The sequence below is a fragment of the Cebidichthys violaceus genome, unplaced genomic scaffold, assembly GCF_023349555.1.
Source record: "Cebidichthys violaceus isolate CVI_PGR_0920_01 unplaced genomic scaffold, fCebVio1.0.p SCAF_7, whole genome shotgun sequence".
Lineage (NCBI taxonomy): Eukaryota > Metazoa > Chordata > Actinopteri > Perciformes > Stichaeidae > Cebidichthys > Cebidichthys violaceus.
In genome coordinates this window covers 5,901,517-5,919,915 of record NW_027176927.1, presented here as the reverse complement: position 1 = coordinate 5,919,915, position 18,399 = coordinate 5,901,517, and the positions used below count along the sequence as shown (strand labels likewise).

General features: G+C 41.1%; 3 protein-coding genes across 3 annotated transcripts; all 3 read left to right on the top strand.

Moving 5' to 3' along the window:
• Positions 1-247: 247 nt before the first annotated feature.
• On the top strand, positions 248-1,802 carry si:ch211-120k19.1 (uncharacterized protein LOC563199 homolog). Its single transcript, XM_068736298.1, has 4 exons — positions 248-581; positions 1,134-1,204; positions 1,316-1,345; positions 1,471-1,802. Exons 1-4 carry the CDS (start codon positions 248-250, stop codon positions 1,588-1,590), a joined length of 555 nt encoding a protein of 184 aa, XP_068592399.1. The 3' UTR covers positions 1,591-1,802.
• Positions 1,803-2,559: 757 nt separating this feature from the next.
• rpl18 (ribosomal protein L18) lies at positions 2,560-6,717 on the top strand. Its single transcript, XM_068736094.1, has 7 exons — positions 2,560-2,626; positions 3,305-3,391; positions 3,512-3,619; positions 4,258-4,356; positions 4,500-4,623; positions 5,597-5,666; positions 6,586-6,717. The coding sequence occupies exons 1-7, from the start codon at positions 2,624-2,626 to the stop codon at positions 6,659-6,661; spliced, it is 567 nt and encodes a 188-aa protein (XP_068592195.1). The 5' UTR covers positions 2,560-2,623; the 3' UTR covers positions 6,662-6,717.
• Positions 6,718-6,976: 259 nt separating this feature from the next.
• sphk2 (sphingosine kinase 2) lies at positions 6,977-18,236 on the top strand. Its single transcript, XM_068736296.1, has 8 exons — positions 6,977-7,121; positions 8,964-10,555; positions 12,691-12,840; positions 12,914-13,008; positions 13,142-13,257; positions 13,577-13,780; positions 13,858-15,445; positions 15,567-18,236. The coding sequence occupies exons 2-8, from the start codon at positions 10,099-10,101 to the stop codon at positions 15,627-15,629; spliced, it is 2,673 nt and encodes an 890-aa protein (XP_068592397.1). The 5' UTR covers positions 6,977-7,121; positions 8,964-10,098; the 3' UTR covers positions 15,630-18,236.
• The last annotated feature ends 163 nt before the right edge of the window (positions 18,237-18,399 follow it).

Here is an 18,399-nt window from a genome sequence, read left to right as displayed (position 1 = left end):
TTTAACTTCTTCTTGGGTAAAAGCTGTAAATTAGAATGATTTTAAATATGTCACTTACATCAGTAATAGTGAGTGGCACACATTGTGTCATGTTATTTTGGCCATCATTGATCATTTCTCTCAACATTTACCTAATTTGAACATGTATTTTAAAGCATTCCTCACTTAAAATACCATATTGCAAATCAGTCATACCCAGTGGCTTTACTGCATTTTTATTGAATTGTCTCTAATCAGATTTTGCACCATGAACCGGGCCTGGGCTGTGTTCAAGGCTCATCCGTACATCAGTAACGTCCTGGGATACACAACGCTGTTTGCCTCTGCTGACCTCATACAACAGCATGTGCTGGGTGGGAAACATGCTGCAGGATCCGCACCAGAGGATTCGGCTGGCATCAACTGGGGTCAGACGGCTCGAGTGGCAACTGTCGGCTTCTGTTTCCATGCGAACTTCAACTACCACTGGCTCCGAGGGCTGGAGAGGATGCTGCCTGGAGGCGGAGTCAAGGCAGTGACAGGGAAAGTTGTGGTGGATCAGCTGATCGCAGCTCCTCTCACTATCAGTGCCTTTTATATTGGTAAGTGTGTTACAAAGCTTATTTAAGCCATGCATAAATTACTCATAAATTAGTTAAGCAAATAGCATTGAGGAAGTTGTGATTCTTTTCACTTGATTAATCACATTTATTTTAAAACCAAAAAAATCAGAATGACCATTAAAAGATGCAGCTGTTATAATATGTGTTATTTTAAAATGTCCTCTTTGTGTCATTAAACTCTTATTCTGAAGATATGGTGTCCTAAATTGTAGCTACAGCACAGATTTGTTCGTAACTCATCTGACCTGCTGACTAAAACACTCTTAAGGTTACACAAGCAATTGATTCATTGGTTTACCAGGTGAACACAGTTGTCTATGTATTCAGTTTTTCCAGGAAATTGTATAGAAATTATTCCGAAATGATGATAATGGGAAATAAAGTGTTTCATTTTTTACTAGCACATCTGACAATATTAAAAAAGAAAAACTATGAATTTTATATATATTATTTAAAGTAGATTTGAAGAATGCTTTCTGAGATGGATCAATGGAATCAGTGAAATATTTAACAGCCACCTCTACATTTTAGGTTTAAGTCTATTAGAAAACAAAGACGACCCGCTAGAAGACTGGAGACAGAAATTCTGGACATCCTACAAGGTGCAGTTGACCGTTGACAGTTGACTAATATTTATTCCTAATGCCATGTAAAACATCCCTCTGTCTGTCTATCTATTTATCTATAAATCCATCTTCTGCCCCTCTCTTTAGACTGGAGTGGTGTTTTGGTCAACAATGCAGGTGAGATATTCTTATTCATCCCCTGATTGGTCACTTTCAGGCTACAGATTCACAGAGATGTACACACACACACAGTACATATACAGATGTAGAATGACGATTTTTCATCTCTTCCACCATTTTAGGCAGTGAACTTTGCCCTGGTCCCCCCTGTGGCACGGACAGTGTTTCTGGGAGGCATCGCACTGGCTTTCACCATCTTCCTGTGTCACCTCAGACAGCAGAGTGGCCACAAACCTGAATAAACTGGAGAGAACTTGAATGACTGTGACATTAGAAAAGGTTTCAAGGCAGAATTTAGTTGTAAAGCCATTAACTGAGAAAACAATGGAATAAGATAAAGGTTACATCTCTGTGAATCAGCCTGCATGGGTTATTGTTATGGGTTATTGTTATTTCCATGTCTCCTAACAGAATACTGTAACCAAATATGAATTACAATGATCCAACAGATTTAAGCCTGCTGGTACTCATTTTATAGTAACCTTTTCTCTGAGAAAACAGAGAACAACTCCTCATTACATTTTTTCCGTGTGCTATGAATAACTTTGTTGATGTTGCCATACATTTTTAACCAATAAAAGTCAAAATAAAAAGCTATTGTTTCATTTTTTTCATATGTGATTCTTCTTTTCTTTTGAAACATTTTATTAACAAGCTAATTGTATACTTGTGTATAATTAGCTCCTTCTCTCATAAACAACCTGAAAAAGAACTTCATATTTTTTGGCACCTCATGTTGATGGAGAAGATGTTTAACAGAGCGGACAATATTTCTTGCCTGCAAATAGGATATTTGGATGATTTGCATTTTAAATGGATTGGCAGGATGGAACAGAACAGTACAGAGCATATAGTAAGAATATTAAAATAATAATAAAATAGCCAAATAATTAGGCCTAATTATATGTCAGTATAATCAATTACAGTTAGTGAGAATTAAAACAAATTATTAAATTACAATTACTAATCAAAATGTTGGTGATCACAAATGGCTTAGTAATTACTGCTCATACAACAGAGAGAAATAGGTTTTAATAGGGAATAAGGAATATAATTTATTTATAGGAAATTCAGTACGCATAATTATTACATTTATAACATGTGCTTGTTTTCATAAAATAAGTCAAATGAGTAATACACTTTTTCTCTCAATCACTGGGGGTGCTGTCCTGCAGAAAGCGCCTCCTCTGTAACCAATCAGAGACCCGAGATTTCAGCGCAGTGTTTATCGCGAGACCTCAGCTCTTCCTTTTCCCTTTTCGCTCTGAGCCCAAGATGGTAGGTACTGCAAGTAGAAAATGTTCAATACAATAGCATAACTATCCACGGTCATCCTCTGAATTAAAACATCTCGTGTTCATAGTGGCATTGTATACGTGTTTTAAACATAATTAGTGGTACAGTCCTGGCATGATTTCCTGTGATTAGACCATTTAAACGATACTAGCTTAACGTTACCCTGGTCGATGCCTATGTAGTGTTGTCCAGGCAGCCGCTTCACGCCTCAAAGTGGACCAGAAACGAGCAATAAACGCGCTTCAGGAAGCGGAATATTATGTTCATGGTTTCTAATTTGCCCCCAAATTAACTTAAGTTCCCAAATGTTAAATTCAGACACTATAAAGTGTACGCTCGTTGACTGTGCCGCTCATGCTAGCAGTTAGCTGTGGACAGTCAACGTGTGAACTGGCCTGTGCTAACGTTACATGTTGAGCTGCGTGTTATTTTTACTCAAACTAGACCTTATCGTTTTTATTATTATGGATATTATGCTCGTAGTTCAACGTTGTGTTGTTGTGGTAGAACTGAAAGTAACGTTTCAATGTAAGAGTAACTATGGAGCCTCCTGGGTGCCCTTAGTCCCAGTGTAACGTTTAAGATTATACTAATAGGAGCTGTTTGTTAATCTATTATAGCTACTATTTGTTGTATTCATGTGTTTGTTTACTTTTCAAGGGAGTCGACATCAGACACAACAAGGACCGTAAGGTGCACAGGAAAGAGCCAAAGAGCCAGGATATCTACCTGAGGCTCCTGGTCAAGGTAACTTAGATTTACACATGCTTCACACTAGAAGTACTTTTTATTTTGTCATCTTAGCACAGAAACTTCTGAGTTCCTATCTTGTATGATGTTCCTAACTGTCCTGTTGGGTTCTTACAGTTGTACCGGTTCCTGGCCCGTCGCTCAAATGCTCCCTTCAACAAGGTGATCCTGAGGAGGCTCTTCATGAGCCGGACCAACAGGCCGCCCATCTCCATCTCCCGCCTGGTCAGTTCTCAATTGTCTCTCATCCTGCCCACCACTTATAAGTCCTTTTGTTTGCTCTTATTAGATATGTAAGCTAAAATATTAAAACTGAAATTAATTTTTGACAAAGAACGTTTGGTTTGCCGGTTTTTATTGATGCAGATATGACCGATCCACATCAAATACAGTTTCTTTGTCAGTGTATGGAATTGTTTCTACCATCGGTTCAATTCTGTCAAAGTGTTCTGATAACTTAGATGTTAGGGCCACAGCATCCCTGGCCTCATGTGAACTTCAAAATGTGCCAATGAATTTTGTGTATTGAGGTACACAAAAATGTATATTGGAGTGAATGAGCGCAGCAGCAGTAGATAACCTGAGTTAAGGGTCTGACTTTCATGATGTAGTTCGGATTGGGTTAAATTTGGATAGAAGTTAGTCAGTGTTAATTTAACTCTAAAGTTGCATTACCCCTTAACAATAACAATGGAAATGTATGAAATAGGAAAGTTAAACTGGTTGTAAAATACAAATATTAAAATAACTGATTGCATGCTATTGCCCGGATTAGAAGTCCTAATGTTGAAGGTGTCTCAGCTCGGTGTCAGTTGTTCAGAATTGTGATCATGTGTGTCTGACTTTGCTTCCATTGCATCCAGATCCGTAAGATGAGGATGCCTGGCCGTGAGAACAGAATCGCTGTTGTTGTGGGATCAGTCACTGATGATGTCAGGATCCAGGATATCCCCAAGCTCAAGGTAACCCCGCTTTCTTTTTTGACCGGCAGACTTAACCTATTATGTTGTTTTTCCCCTTAAAGATACCATTCAGTCAACTGAGGATCAGTCCTCAACCTGTGTTGTCTCGAGATGGTCCTCACATCCAGTTTGTTCTCCCACAGATCTGCGCTCTGAGGGTAACTGATGGTGCCCGTCGCAGAATCCTAAAGTCAGGCGGTGAGGTGATGACCTTTGACCAGCTGGCTTTGGCCTCTCCCAAAGGACAAGGCACAGTGCTGCTGTCAGGTAACTAAACATTGGTTCTATTGATATTAATATACCAAGATAAAGTAAGCCCTCGCTGTCCCATTGGTGCTGGGGGAACTTTGTCCACCAAGGTGGTTTACAAATCATTACACATTTAGTTCTGTAGCATAGTCAGTTGAGAATAGCGGTTAAGATTGCCAATAAGGCGACTCATGGTAACTTGTACTGGTGGTACTTCTAGGCACTTAGGACAAGTGTGTGCAAGGATGAGAGGCAACGTGTATTTTGAGGATTGCCCTTTTAGTCCACATATGTTTATTTAAGGAGGCACTTATAAGGGAACTTAGTCTGTTGTGATGTCATGATACGGTAGAGCGCTGCATTCACATGAAGTCAGGCAGATGATGGCAAATCAGGGTTTTTTTTGTTTTTTCCCAAGCTGTCCAGAATGTGTTCGTCTACCCGATTTTATATGAAAGCAGGATTTATCTGTATTCTGAACAGATTTTTGACAATTGATTACCAGATAAACACAATTTACGCTCTGTGTTTTAATTGTTGAGCACTGTTCTTTTGAATTTGTCAGACTTAAGAGACCCTAATGTCTCAATGTTATGTTCTATATGACGGGCTTCTCCTTTAAAGTCATAAATATTAGTGTGAGTTTAGTGGAAATAATCATTAAGTGTGGTTTTAGAAACTGTCAAAACATGACATCAAAATTAACCACTAAATTGGAAACTCACATTTATAACTTTTCATTTTTAACATTACTTCAGATTTTTAAAATCTAGTGATCTGAACTGTAATCAGTCACTCTTAAATTCTGTCACACCTGTAATTTGAGGATTGTGTGCTTAATTCAATCTTTGCCACAAGTGGATACAAATGTGCAAAATGTGGCATGTAAGCATTAAAGTTATGAATTGCAAATACTTCTCATGTAATGGATTTTTTTAGATGCTGTATACCATTTGTATGTTTTTTTTATCATAACATGTTTGTTTTTCAGGACCCCGTAAAGGCAGAGAGGTGTACAGGCACTTTGGAAAAGCCCCTGGAACTCCCCACAGCCACACCAAGTATGTGTATAGTTGATGTGTTGGTTCTGTTGTCAAACACAAAGCAACATGTTTGCATTAAGCTCTCCCAGAAAATTATTTTATTGTAGCAGTATATTGATCAATCTACCAGGCTACCGTTATTTTCTGAAGAAGCAAGTAATCAAGCTTTCATAGAGAGGAAAGCACAGGTTTAACTAATAACATGAATCTTCCCTTTGTTACTTAAAGCAACAGTGAGTTGAATTAAATTGGTAGAAATGGAATACGCGTATGTTTTCTTTGGTGTATAATCAGTTGAAAATTATAATCAAATCGGCCTATGAGGCTGTTCAGTTGAATTCTGGGAGTTCACCAAGATAACACAATGTAGGTTAAAAGTATTTTGCACTTAATCTGAGTGCTGTTATACATAGTTACGTAGTTGGAGGAAGGTAGATTTATTAGGTTTAGAGATAACAGGTGTTTTCAAAGCAGACATTTTGACTTGTAGGAAAAGCACAGTTGTCACTATAGCATTAATATCAGTGTCTGTTATAGATTTGTCATTCATTTTACAATTTACATTTGTGCTTTTCCTTTTGTGACATATTGTGTAAAAGGTCAATACTGTCTGGCTGACTGTATATAAAAAAACAACTCAACAGCCACACCTCTTATCATATCTGAAGAGAAACCCAATGCCACTGAGCTACATTGTATATCTGAGTTGCTATCAATGATTTGTCTGAACTCACTGAGTAGTTGGCACCAAAGTAAGGGGAACATTGTGTTTAATGATGACTCTTGGACCATTTTAGTGATTGTAAATAGTGTGCTAGATTCAGATTTGTGGCCATTTGTAAGGCAGCATTGATGGAGCCAAAAATATTAAAGCATGCATTATATGCATAACTGTATTATGTGAACTTCATACTAAACTATTCCTCCTGTTTTTCAGGCCCTACATCCGCTCCAAGGGCAGGAAGTTCGAGAGAGCTCGTGGTCGCAGAGCCAGCCGTGGCTACAAGAACTAGTCTGTGTCTTGGTTTTCCATGCAATCTGATAGAAATAAAAAAGCGACTGTACAACATGAGTTGTCATTTGTGTTTTTTAAATGGAAAGCTTGCATGCCCTTGAAAATATATCTGTCACTGATTTTAAGCAGAAGATGTCGTGCTGGTCACCGGAGAAGACGAAGATCAAGTTAAAACATCTCTTATTTACAACAACCCATTTTAAGGTATATCTGACGTCACTAATAGTATGATCAGTATTGATAAGGACTTGGCCAGGGGGGAAAACTTGCTTACCCAGGAAGTGGTCTGTGAATGATTGGAGAATGTCGGTGGGTGTCGCAATGTTTTCCTTTATCGCCATTGGACTTCCTGTCCGCCGCTCAAAGCTGCTGCTGCTTCGTCTCCACACACTTCCTGCAGCGAGCCACAGTTTCCAGAGCAAGCGACTACCTGTGAGGGGTGGGGGAGACAAGATGAGGTAATTTTGCTTTTATTTATAACATTTAACTTGGCTCCTTCAAAGCCGGTGCTGGTCAAAGCTATAACTTTAAAAGTTAGCAGTTGCTCGTGTTACTCCTGCTTGAAAAAATCCAAACTGTTAGCTTAACGTTGTCGTCCACCGCTATCTGCGCTAACTAACCTCCTTAAACCTACCCATAAATAAAACGTAACCTGTCAAATGGGGAATTTTCAACACACCCGTGGTGGTGTCTAGTCATTTTCAAGAGGATACAGTTTTAACAGTGCTGTAAGTTAGGTTAAACTTGGGTTATATGGTATGTGCTAAATGGCGTTGTAACTGACAACGCTGTCAGGCAGCAGTTTACGTTAGCTACTGTATACACAACATTAGCTAGCGTTTGTTATTACGAATATTTACGTTAAACCAACGTAACTTCAAACGCATTTTGTTTGATATATATGTCAAAGGCTGCACAACATTCGTGGAAGTATCTCTAAAGCGTAGATTTACCGTAAAGATGACTGTTAAACTACAACAAGAGTTGAGTTGTTCAGCCGGCTAACAGCCTGTCGTTCTGCTAGCTAACCCTCGGTGGATGTCATTGGTATTAAAGTTTGAAGCTTTTAACTTCACTTTAGTTATATCATCAGGGTTATAAGCCAAGCTATCAACGCTGCTAAGTGTATACATGGCCCTGGTATGGGAATGCTCCTGAAGTCTTATAAGATAACCGAAACTTGCCCAAAGTACCCCGACGTCTCTCAACAACAGGCTCATTGTGTGGGGGACACAATTAGCCTGCTGATATTATTTCTGGGTGTCCCCGCCCTGCACCTCAAGGACGTGAAGGTACAACAATGGACACCAGTGAGCTCCGTTTTGTGTTTAAAAAAAAAAATCTAAACAGGACATCAGCCAATTATTGATTTTGTCTGCACCACAGCTTGCATAATGTGTGTTATGAAACTTGAAAGAAAAGATGTGACAAGTTTAGTAATTTATAGTCCAGTAGTTGCACTTTGACGCACTAAAGTCGAATTAACTGGATCCTGCTTTCTTGGAGCTTTAACACTTCTTCAACCTGTCATCTGTTGCATAAATAAATTAAATTATAGTAAATTACACTTTGTTACTACATTTGTACTTGTTACTATTTTTATGTAGTGTATGCATCCTAATCTCACATGAATTTCTAATGGTCATTACATTTTTAACAGGCTCATTATGAAGCTACCTCTTTATAGGGAACAACTTAAGATTGCTGAGTAAGATTGTTGCATGCTAATGCGTATTGCAAAACCTCTAAAATTCAGCACCATTTAGGTCAGCAATTTGAAAAATCTCAATCCTAGATTTGAATTGTGAAAGAGACACTGTTTCCCCAAATCCCATCACACAAAAGCTCTTTTAATAATAAAAAAGAACACCAACCAGATGTGGTTATCCACATTCAACCTTAAATGCAAAATAATGTGGCGTCTCAGCAAGGCGGTTGAGGATGTGTGACTGTTAGTCATTATGTACAAAGACGCACTTGGGGTCAAGGGGCACGGTAGGCCTTGTATTGCTTCACCCTGTAACCGTAATCTCTTCCTCTTATCGAGACACTTCTCTGTACTTTCTCTACTGCAATTGTCAAAATATGGTAGAGAAATAGTTGCCTTTGCACAGTGAAATCCCAGGTGAATTACAGTTAATTACAATTATTTATTCAATTTATTTAGTTTCCTTTAATGTTGATGTATTACCTATCTGCTCCAAAAATACGCTTGGGTGGATCGCCCACACACTAAAGTTCTGTTTTCTACACTTCTACAATTGACTTCTGTCCTCCACTCCTCTTCTGTGTTGGTACAGGAACAAAGATCTTAGGGAGGGAACGTGAGGCTTGACTCAAGGACACTACCATGACATAAACTAAGGAGCGACCTGGAACTGTCTCCTTGTTTGTCTTTTGTTTTGTTTCTGTTTTGTATTTTTTTGTTGTCTAGTCTCCACCTGTCTTACCTATAGTGTTCACCCTCTTCTTGTGGAGAACAGATAATGAAGTAGTATGCAGGAGTATTTGTTTGGCTGAAACATTAATGTATGACACTACTGTCTAGAGGACTGGTATAGTCACTCCTCTTGTCTGCCTTCTATATCACTGAGATTTTATGATAGCAATACAGGTATCAAAGGTCTTGAGAAAGCCTGCACTTATCGTATCTTTGTGGCATTAATTACATTTGGGCCAGCCTACCATGCAACATACTCCGCAATATTCATTACTTTTGCATTCATTTTATTTAATTGTTGCAGCCTCCTTGTTTAAACAAGGTGTGTTTGTTTGTCTTATTCATACTTGATAGATCAGTTTAATTATTTGTCCATTTGTGTAATTATTTAAAGATTTATTGTTAATTTTCGAGGAGCTGCTCTGCTGCCTTATATTGTTATTGCAATAGGAGGATTTGGGATGTAATCTAAACAATTTTTTTTACTGATGCAATCTTATGAAGAACACATTTGTTTAAATGACTGATCTCGTTCTGTTGTTTTTGAATATGTTAAAGTATTACTCACTCATTTTTCCACTGACAGTAAAATGTAGAAGCTGACGACTCTTCAGATCAAACTTTGATGGGAGCTTTCTAACTGTGACACAAAGACAGATCTTTAGCAGTTCCTATCGTCACTGGATAAATACTCTCCCAGAGGAACCTTTAAACTGGAAGAAGTGTTTCATTTCTTTTCAAATGAACACATATTTCTTAAATGGACAGACGGAAACAGAAACTCGGACCAGTGTTTTTTTGTTTTTTGAGAATGATTTTGAGGAGATTTCCGGGGTAAAGCTCTGACTGACATTCAGATACATTTTGATTATCACTTCAAATCTTTAAGAGCTGCCCGATTCCTCGATTCAAGCTTCTTAACTGGAGAAAATACGGCCCTCGAACTCGGTAAACCAACTTTGTTCTGATCAGCCTGGTCCGCTTCAGCAGCGAGGATGCGATCTCCAGAACCGTCTTCACCTTCCACGGCAGAAGCCCTCCTTCATGGCCAATTTGCCAGCTGGGGTTCAGGCAGCAACGGCAACAATAACAGCTGCCCCAACAGCCCTGGTGGTCCGGGGGGACTCCCCCTTGCTGCCTCCCCTACTCCGGCCTCCAACTATGCCTTGACCCTGACTCACACCCACATACATATCCAGCGGCTGTCACCGAGGCCGGGGAAGGAAGCCCGTCTCCTGCTGCCTTTATTGGAGCTGGTGGGGTGCAGCTGCCCTCGTGCCCCGGCGCCCCCTCTACTGGTGCTGTACTGGTACCCGCCAGGCAAACGACGGAAAGGTGTGTCTCGGCGCAGGCAAGTGAGGGCCTACCTGGCAGAAAGCAGGTGTGAAGCTGAGAGGTGGTCGGCTGCTGTGCAGTGTCTACTGAGAGGTGTGACCGTCACTGCTGACACAGGTGAGTGTGTTATTTGTTCAGGCTGTGTGAGGGCTGTCAAATGGTGTTACAGGCCCATACTTGTGCTTGTTGTATCCCATTAACCTCAATTTGCCTACATTTTAATTGGCAATTCATGAATGTGAACACCATTTGGCCTTTGCCACTCATATATTTTTTTTTTTTAGTCAAAGTTTCCTAGACCCTAAAACCCCAAGTATTTACTTTTAATGCCTCTGCACTGGAGGCTTTATGTTTTTGGTTTGTCCATCTGTATGTTTGTACGTCCGTCCGGTCCATTCTCGTGAACGTAATATCTCAGGAACACCTGGAGGGAATTTCTTCAAATTTGGCACTTGGGCTAAATGATGAGCTGATTAGAAATTGGTCAGGGTCACTGTGACATCACAAAACACATCTATTACTCAAGAATTGATATTCTTATTATGACAATTTCACACAAATGTCTTAATAAGATAAAAGAAGAAGTGATGACATTTTGGACAGACATGGATGTAAATTGCAGCTTGACTGGTTGGCGGAGCCACACAACCGCTAGTTATTAATAATCCTGGCCTTTGATTTTTAGTGGAGTTACAGTGAAAGGCTTTATCAAAAGGTAAACATTGTTAGTTTTGCCGTAGATGTGTGATTTACTTTGGCTTACCTCATTGTTTGTGTCTATGAATAAGTCTTGAATTCCTGTTTACTACTTGAAACCACACAATGCTGCCTCATGCCGCCTTGATTTATGCCTCCTTTGTAAATGCTTGCTAAGTATAGCTTAATATCACAGTGACCCAAGACCTTTCTGTATGTACAGCATTCATATTTTATCACAGAGAACACACATTTAACCAAGAGTACTTATTGGGGTTATGTAGAACAAAACAATGGGGGGATTAACACTAATACACCCTAAGAGGATGTGAGATTTATTATTCAGAATATTTAGTTTGGATTTCAATGTTTGTTTCACCCAACTTCATCTCACTTTTAACTCATACTTCTTTGTTTGTTTTCCTTATCTGGCTTGCACACACGGTCCGTATCATTCAGTGTCAAATTTAGAGACAAAGAGGGTGGGGCAGCTTTGCCACCCCTTCCTCAATAATCAAACAGATAGTAAGGCCCTGCACAGTGTTTACGTTCTCTGTGTCTATTTATCTTTTTCTCACCATAACTTACTGTATGCGTCCTGCACTTAGCTGGAATCTCTTATCTCTTCCTGTCTCTTTCCTTTCCTTTAGACTTAATCTTTAACATATAATACTCTTAATACTTTCCATAATTTGTCTTCCTCAGTCTTTACCTCTCACATCACTGTCTCCTTCCCCCAACAGAGGTAAAACTGTCAATCATTTTGTATTTCTTACCCAAAGCCTCTGTTTGCCCCTTGTCTGCTCCTGTTTCATTCATACTCTGTTACAGTCCTCAGTGTTGCCAGCCTTTTGTTTCACCCCTAGTGTCTGCTCCACTTTGCTCACATAGCCTTCATTCTTTCTCATCTCTCCGTTATATTTCTCTTATCCAATCAGTCCATTTCTGAATCACTTGCTGTCTTGAGTCTGTGAGTTTTTATGCTTACGAACAACATAGCTGTGGTTAGCTGGGTCTTCTGTTGATTTTCTTTAGTATTGTTTTGTTTAATAATCTAGGATTATCAGTGAGTGCATCTCCTTCCCTGCACCGCTGGCACTCATCTGTACCATTCTAATTCTTAGATAGATTTTCAGAGCTTTTTTATTTATTCTAAGCATCATACCTGGGCTGATGAAAGAGTAGAGCAGCGGAATGTTGCCTCTGCAGTCCAGTTGGACAGATAATGAATGATTTATTATTATTTCACCACCTTGTTTTATTTCATTCCTATATTCTGAATGGTACTTGTGTCCTTTCCCATGTATCTGAATTTAAATGATTGACAGACGCGCTGTCGGGTGGTAGTATTATGCCGTGTTAAGTAGATCCTGTGAGGTGAAATAACAGAGGCCCAAATGGTCGAATGCTCTCAAACTTCAGGTTAGGGCAACACTGTACTGACAGCTCCCTGTAGGCTTGCTTTGTAGTGAACCTCTAGTTCCTTTCTTTGTTCTGGACAAGAACTGTGTGAGTTTTTACTTATTTATGCTCCTCCCCCTTTCTTTTTCAAACAGAATTTTCAAGAAGTCTGCTACCTCGTCCCAGGCGACTAATGTTACTGGTCAATCCCTTCAGTGGGAGGGGCCAGGCAATGCAGTGGTGTCAGACCCACATCCTGCCAATGATCAGAGAGGCTAACATCAGCTACAACCTTATACAGACAGGTAACATGTCAGATACTATATTCACGTATAACATACATACATAACTGGTGTTAACTTAATGAATCTGTCTCAGAGCGTCAGAACCATGCCAGAGAGCTCATCAGAGAGATATCGCTCCCAGAGTGGGATGGCATCATCATTGTCTCTGGAGACGGCCTGCTGCACGAGGTGAGTCATGTTTTTGTTGGGCTAAGCATGGTAGAATTTAGTGGTTATGGTTTGACAGTGAAGATATTTATTGTCTGTTTTTAGTACCACATATGTTATGATTTTCAAAAATGTCTGTGTTGTGTTCCTACAGGTAATTAATGGGCTGATGGAGCGTCCCGACTGGGAACAAGCAATAAAAACGCCCGTCGGTATTCTTCCTTGTGGCTCTGGGAATGCACTGGCTGGCTCCATCAACCACCATGCAGGGTAAGCATGTCTCATTCATATCTATAAAGGCGAGAATCAGTTTATTCATATTGTTTGTCCAATACCACAAACCTTGACACTGTATACACAGCAACACACTTGCCAAGTGTGAAGTAGATAGGATGAACGCTTGTCAACATACCCGGAGGACATACCTTCATACATACAGACAGCTCTTCCTTGATGTTTTCGTCCTGAACTTGTTATCTTGACATAGATATCTCTAAATAGTGGAAGGACTCTGTATTGACCTGCTGTTTTGCCCAGTTCTCACCTTATCTTTCCTCACAGGATGTGCTGTTATTTGTATCTCCCTCAGGTATGACATGTGCCTTCGGGAGCCCCTCCTTTTGAACTGCTGCTTTTTGCTCTGCCGAGGCGGTGTCCGACCCATGGACGTGGTTTCTGTGACAACTAGCCCTCCTCCCGCCATCAACAGCCGTCCCGCATCACCCAGGAGACTGTTTTCTTTCCTCTCTGTTGCCTGGGGTTTTGTGTCCGATGTGGACATTGAGAGTGAGAGGTGGGTGTGTAGTTGCTTAGACTGTACGAACATCCACCATTGGCTTGGTTCACCTAAACGTTACTCTATTTCTCCAGGTACCGTGGCCTGGGCTCTGCTCGCTTCACCCTGGGCACCCTGGTGCGCATAGCTTCTCTTCGATCCTACAAGGGTCGTCTGTCCTACCTGCCTCCGTCTATTAGCGCCACATCACCAGATGACACACCTCCTCTGCCGAGGAGACCCCTCTCCCGCAGCATCACAGAAGGCCTGGAGGGCTTCTGTCGAACGCCCATCCATCGCACCTGCTCTGACATGGGCATCAGTGAACAGAGGAGCCTGCGTAAGGGTGAGGGAGAGAGGGAAAAAGAGGAGAGGCAGAGAGAAAGGGAGAGAAGAAGGCAGAGGGCTAGGGGAGGAGGAAGTGGTGTAGTGAGGGCAAGCAGCCTGGCAGAGGACCGAGAGAGGGAGGGGGAGGTGGAGATGGACGCAGAAGAGGAGAGGTCGGGGACATGTTCGGAAAGTTCAGAATCAATTGAAAGGGAAGACTGCAATATGGGAAGGGTAGAAAGGTTGGCCAGGATCAAGGATGAAAGGGAAGATGAGGGAAGAGTAGAGCAAGACTCCAGTGAGACGGAGGAGGAGGATAGGGGGAAGGATGGGGGAGGCAGCGGTGGTTCTGCAGAGGGGGAGAGAGTATTGGAAGAGAGCTGTGGGGTCGACGTGGCACGAGCGGCAGACGAAGAGCAAGAGGATTGTCTCACTTGCGAAGAAAGCCTTCAGGGGGCCAGACAGGCACTGAGAAAGAATTCAGCACCTTCAAGCCAGATAGCCAACACTCTCTTCAACCAGCCTCTCAGTCAGGAGGCTGACACAGATTTGGGCCCTTCCTACGGGGTGGAGGACATAGATCTGAATGGGACCTACTACCAGAAGGAACCCTACCAACTGGATGTTGCTCGTGAGCGATCTCTCACCATCTCCTCTCCCTTTCGTCACACTCCCTTCTCCTACAAGCCCAAGACCCTGGACCAAAACCAGAATGCTTCTCGTCCGAGGCCCCTCTCTCTCCTCCAGCACTCCCACTCAAACTCCCTACCCCCTAAACTCCCATCCCTCTCCCTGTCTCTTTCTCCCACACCCCCATCCTCCCCTTCATGTGCCTCCCCACACTCTTCATCCTACCTCGTCCCCCGTCCCAATACCCCAAATTCCACGTCGCCCTCGCCATCTCTACGCACACCGTCCTCATCTTTTAACTTTGACATTACTGAGCCAGCAGGACCGCTGAAGAACCGTCCTTTTATCTCACTTTTGAATAACCCTCGGGATGACTTGTTACCCCCCCTCGACCAACCGATTCCCACCAGAGATTGGATCACCATTGAAGGGGACTTTGTCCTGGTGCTGGCCCTCTATCAGACCCACCTTGGGGCTGATCTTCATGCTGCACCCCAGGCCAGGTTCGATGATGGGCTGATCCACCTGACCTTTGTGCGGGCGGGGATCTCCAGAGCCACTCTGCTGAGACTGTTCTTTGCCATGGAAAGAGGAAACCACCACTCTGTTAGCTCGCCGTATGTGAGCCATATTACCTGCAAGGCCTTCAGGCTGCAGCCTCTGTCTACACGGGGGACTCTCACTGTGGATGGAGAACTGGTGCCCTATGGACCTCTTCAAGCACAGGTACATCTACTTTTGTATCTATTTTGTGCTACGTTTTAATGCTGTGGAGTTATGTTAATAAGTGGATGTGAGACTTATCATTGGTAATCATTTTATTTTCTGATCTCTCCATATTTCACAGGTTCATCCTTCCTTGGCTCGTCTCATCGTTGGTGACTCCGGAGTGAAGATTACCAGATTCTAATCAGGGATTGGTTGAGCTGATTGACAGATACAGCACTCTACTAAATTATGTAATCTCTGTCGTCATCTCTCCTTCTGAAAAAGAGGGCGGGGCATCTGAGAGACTGAAAATAGCCGGGAATGCAGAAACTGCTTTTCTGGGGTTTAATGAAAGGGATAACCCACCAAGCCACGCATCATTGGAGCGTGACTGCAGGGATTAATAGCGAATTTGAAAATGGATGAAAAATGCGCCTCATTGCACAGCTGTTGGATTACGCAAAGCGTACCCTGAGAAGCATGAAAACTGCACAGCCCAGGATAGTTAGAGGGAAGAACAATCGAATGTTTATGGAATTTTTTTTTGTGCAGATAGTGCATGTGTTGGATGTATACATAGCAGTATGCATGCAGAGAAGCACTACCTGAATTTTTGCCTTTTAATAAGATGGAAGGAAATCAGATTAAATTCAGAGAAATGTGTGTAAACCTGAAATGCTATAAAAATACATTGAGATTCACTCGGACCAAAACCCCATTAAGATTGGCCCCAACCTTTTATCTTCAACCCCCCCCCAATGTCTAAATGTTTGAGCATAAAAACTTCCGTCCATGAAAGGAATGCCTTATCTGACACAGTTGTACCTTTGCCCTGCTACATGTATAAGAAACCCAAATATTCCTGTGCTGGGTTCACACTACGAGCGGCAGAATCAACAAAACAGCCAAACGTGAGCAGCTGCGTTATCGCTGAGTCGGCATTGAAGTGTTGCTCAAGCACTTGTTGATGCAGTTAATTGGTTGACCCTTTGTTGTGTTATTAGGGCGCTGAAAAAAAGTAGAAACCAGCTCAACTTTTTAGTTGCACGTCCGACGTGTCTGGCGTCACCGGCCTCCAATGAAAATGGAGATTGTTCCTGTGTCGCTCGGGGTGTGAACTGAACATGAGTTGCTGTCCACCTGTCATAGTGTCCGTCCACTACATCAAAGCAAAGCTACACTTATATACTTAGACAACTGGTAGACCCGCCTACTTACTGTTTTCTTTGAGCACACTATTTTCCACTGTTTTAAGCATCAGTGGCTTCAATGACCATTTTCTTCATGGAAGGGACTCAATGTAGAACAGCTAGATCAAGCTTTTCAGGGTCATGACATCAGTAGGAGCATTGGAACCGTTGAACGGTGACCATTACTGACATTTTTACATAATCTGCCTGTTTTTCAAAGCCGCACGACGATGACTTTAAACTTTGCAACATATTGAACATAAAATAATCTGAACAAAGCGAGCTTCTTTGGTCAGTGGTTTAAGAAATGTTTCAGATCACTTAGATGTCTAGAAAATATCACTATCTCTGAGTAACCAACTATGGAAGCGTAGCGCACTTCACATGCCTCTGTTAAGTAGTAAGTAGTGCATTTATGTTGCACAGTATCTGGAGTTGAGGCAGCACAGAAAATCACAACACTAGAAGGCTTTGTAACTTTTACATCCACAGAGTAACGAAGAATCTGATGCAATGTTTGTTCTAGAAATGGATGCACTAGTATTTATAGCTTAGTCCAGATACTATAATAAATGGATCATATTACATTCCTCGCCTTAAATTAATTAAATGCCTCAATCTGAACACTCATATAACATTTTTTTAAACTTTAAAATCCTGCCGTAGATACAAACAAGGGCACATTACTAAATCCAGCAGCTCTGTGCTGTCATCAGACTTTTGATCAATCATATTAATCAATTGGAGGTAAAATAACTTTCACTTTGAGACATTATCCAGCAGCAGAACTGATCTCTTAAATTAAGTGATAAATTGGGTTTTAAATTGAAAATATCTTAATGTTTTTTTCCGATTGTTGATGTGCTCCTTATTAAAATCAAACAGCAGATCTTGGAGCCCGCACTAGGAGTTTTTGTGGAATTGTGGAAACGTTATAATAAAACCTGATGATATATTTGGTCTGGACAAAGGATAAATCATTAGCATGTACAGTGTAACATTCAGTAAAGTTTTGTGCCGACTGCTTGGGTCGCCATCCACATACTGTATGTCTTGGTCATGCCTGGACAAATCAATGCCTTTGTATAATAAGCCTGTAAATTCTGGCTGCTGATAATGAACTGTTAAACACCTGGCTGCAGAAAATGGAGTAAAACTTTTTGCTCACCAGACCTTTATTTTGCTTCTTTAATTTTTTTTCCCATCGAGCACACAATGCAGCTAGTCTACCACAACTACACTGTGCTTACACAGCTACAGAATGTGAATGCAACATTTTGAGTCTAGGCTTGTAACAGTTCCAAATAGCAGGATCTATATACACTTTGAATGGAGTTGTTTTGCCAAAATGTTTACTCGCAATATTGACTAGTTTACCTTCCTAAACATTTTGTCATTGATGGCGATAGCGTGGACTATGGTGTTATAGACCAATTTGATATCACAATGTTGGGGTTTAGCCCCTCAATTGATCATGCCATTAAGTTGTCTGTAGTGGGCTGCCTGTAATGAAATTGTAATTATTACTAAAATCCTATGAATATATGAAATATTTAAATACACAATGTACAGTTAATAGTTATATGGTTTTGAATAAATGTAACTTCTTCTGGAGCAGATCTATTGTACTTTTGTCACATTCATTTGACATTTTAATTCTGAATACAGTGAGAAGTGGTCATGTGATATAAAGAGGTGGAGGTTGCTTTTATCAGCCACATATATCTAATGGCCATTGATCAAGTAGACATAGTTTGTCTCCACTCTTCTTAATCACAGTAC

Excerpts from the sequence above, each read along its gene's own strand:
- si:ch211-120k19.1 (XM_068736298.1), top strand. The coding sequence starts at position 248 with ATGAACCGGGCCTGGGCTGTGTTCAAGGCTCATCCGTACATCAGTAAC. Across the intron at positions 582-1,133 it reads TATCAGTGCCTTTTATATTG|GTTTAAGTCTATTAGAAAAC; the intron begins GTAAGTGTGTTA and ends TCTACATTTTAG. Across the intron at positions 1,346-1,470 it reads TGTTTTGGTCAACAATGCAG|GCAGTGAACTTTGCCCTGGT; the intron begins GTGAGATATTCT and ends CCACCATTTTAG.
- rpl18 (XM_068736094.1), top strand. Across the intron at positions 3,620-4,257 it reads CCATCTCCATCTCCCGCCTG|ATCCGTAAGATGAGGATGCC; the intron begins GTCAGTTCTCAA and ends CATTGCATCCAG. Across the intron at positions 5,667-6,585 it reads ACTCCCCACAGCCACACCAA|GCCCTACATCCGCTCCAAGG; the intron begins GTATGTGTATAG and ends CCTGTTTTTCAG.
- sphk2 (XM_068736296.1), top strand. The coding sequence starts at position 10,099 with ATGCGATCTCCAGAACCGTCTTCACCTTCCACGGCAGAAGCCCTCCTT. Across the intron at positions 10,556-12,690 it reads GACCGTCACTGCTGACACAG|AATTTTCAAGAAGTCTGCTA; the intron begins GTGAGTGTGTTA and ends TTTTTCAAACAG. Across the intron at positions 13,009-13,141 it reads GAGACGGCCTGCTGCACGAG|GTAATTAATGGGCTGATGGA; the intron begins GTGAGTCATGTT and ends GTGTTCCTACAG.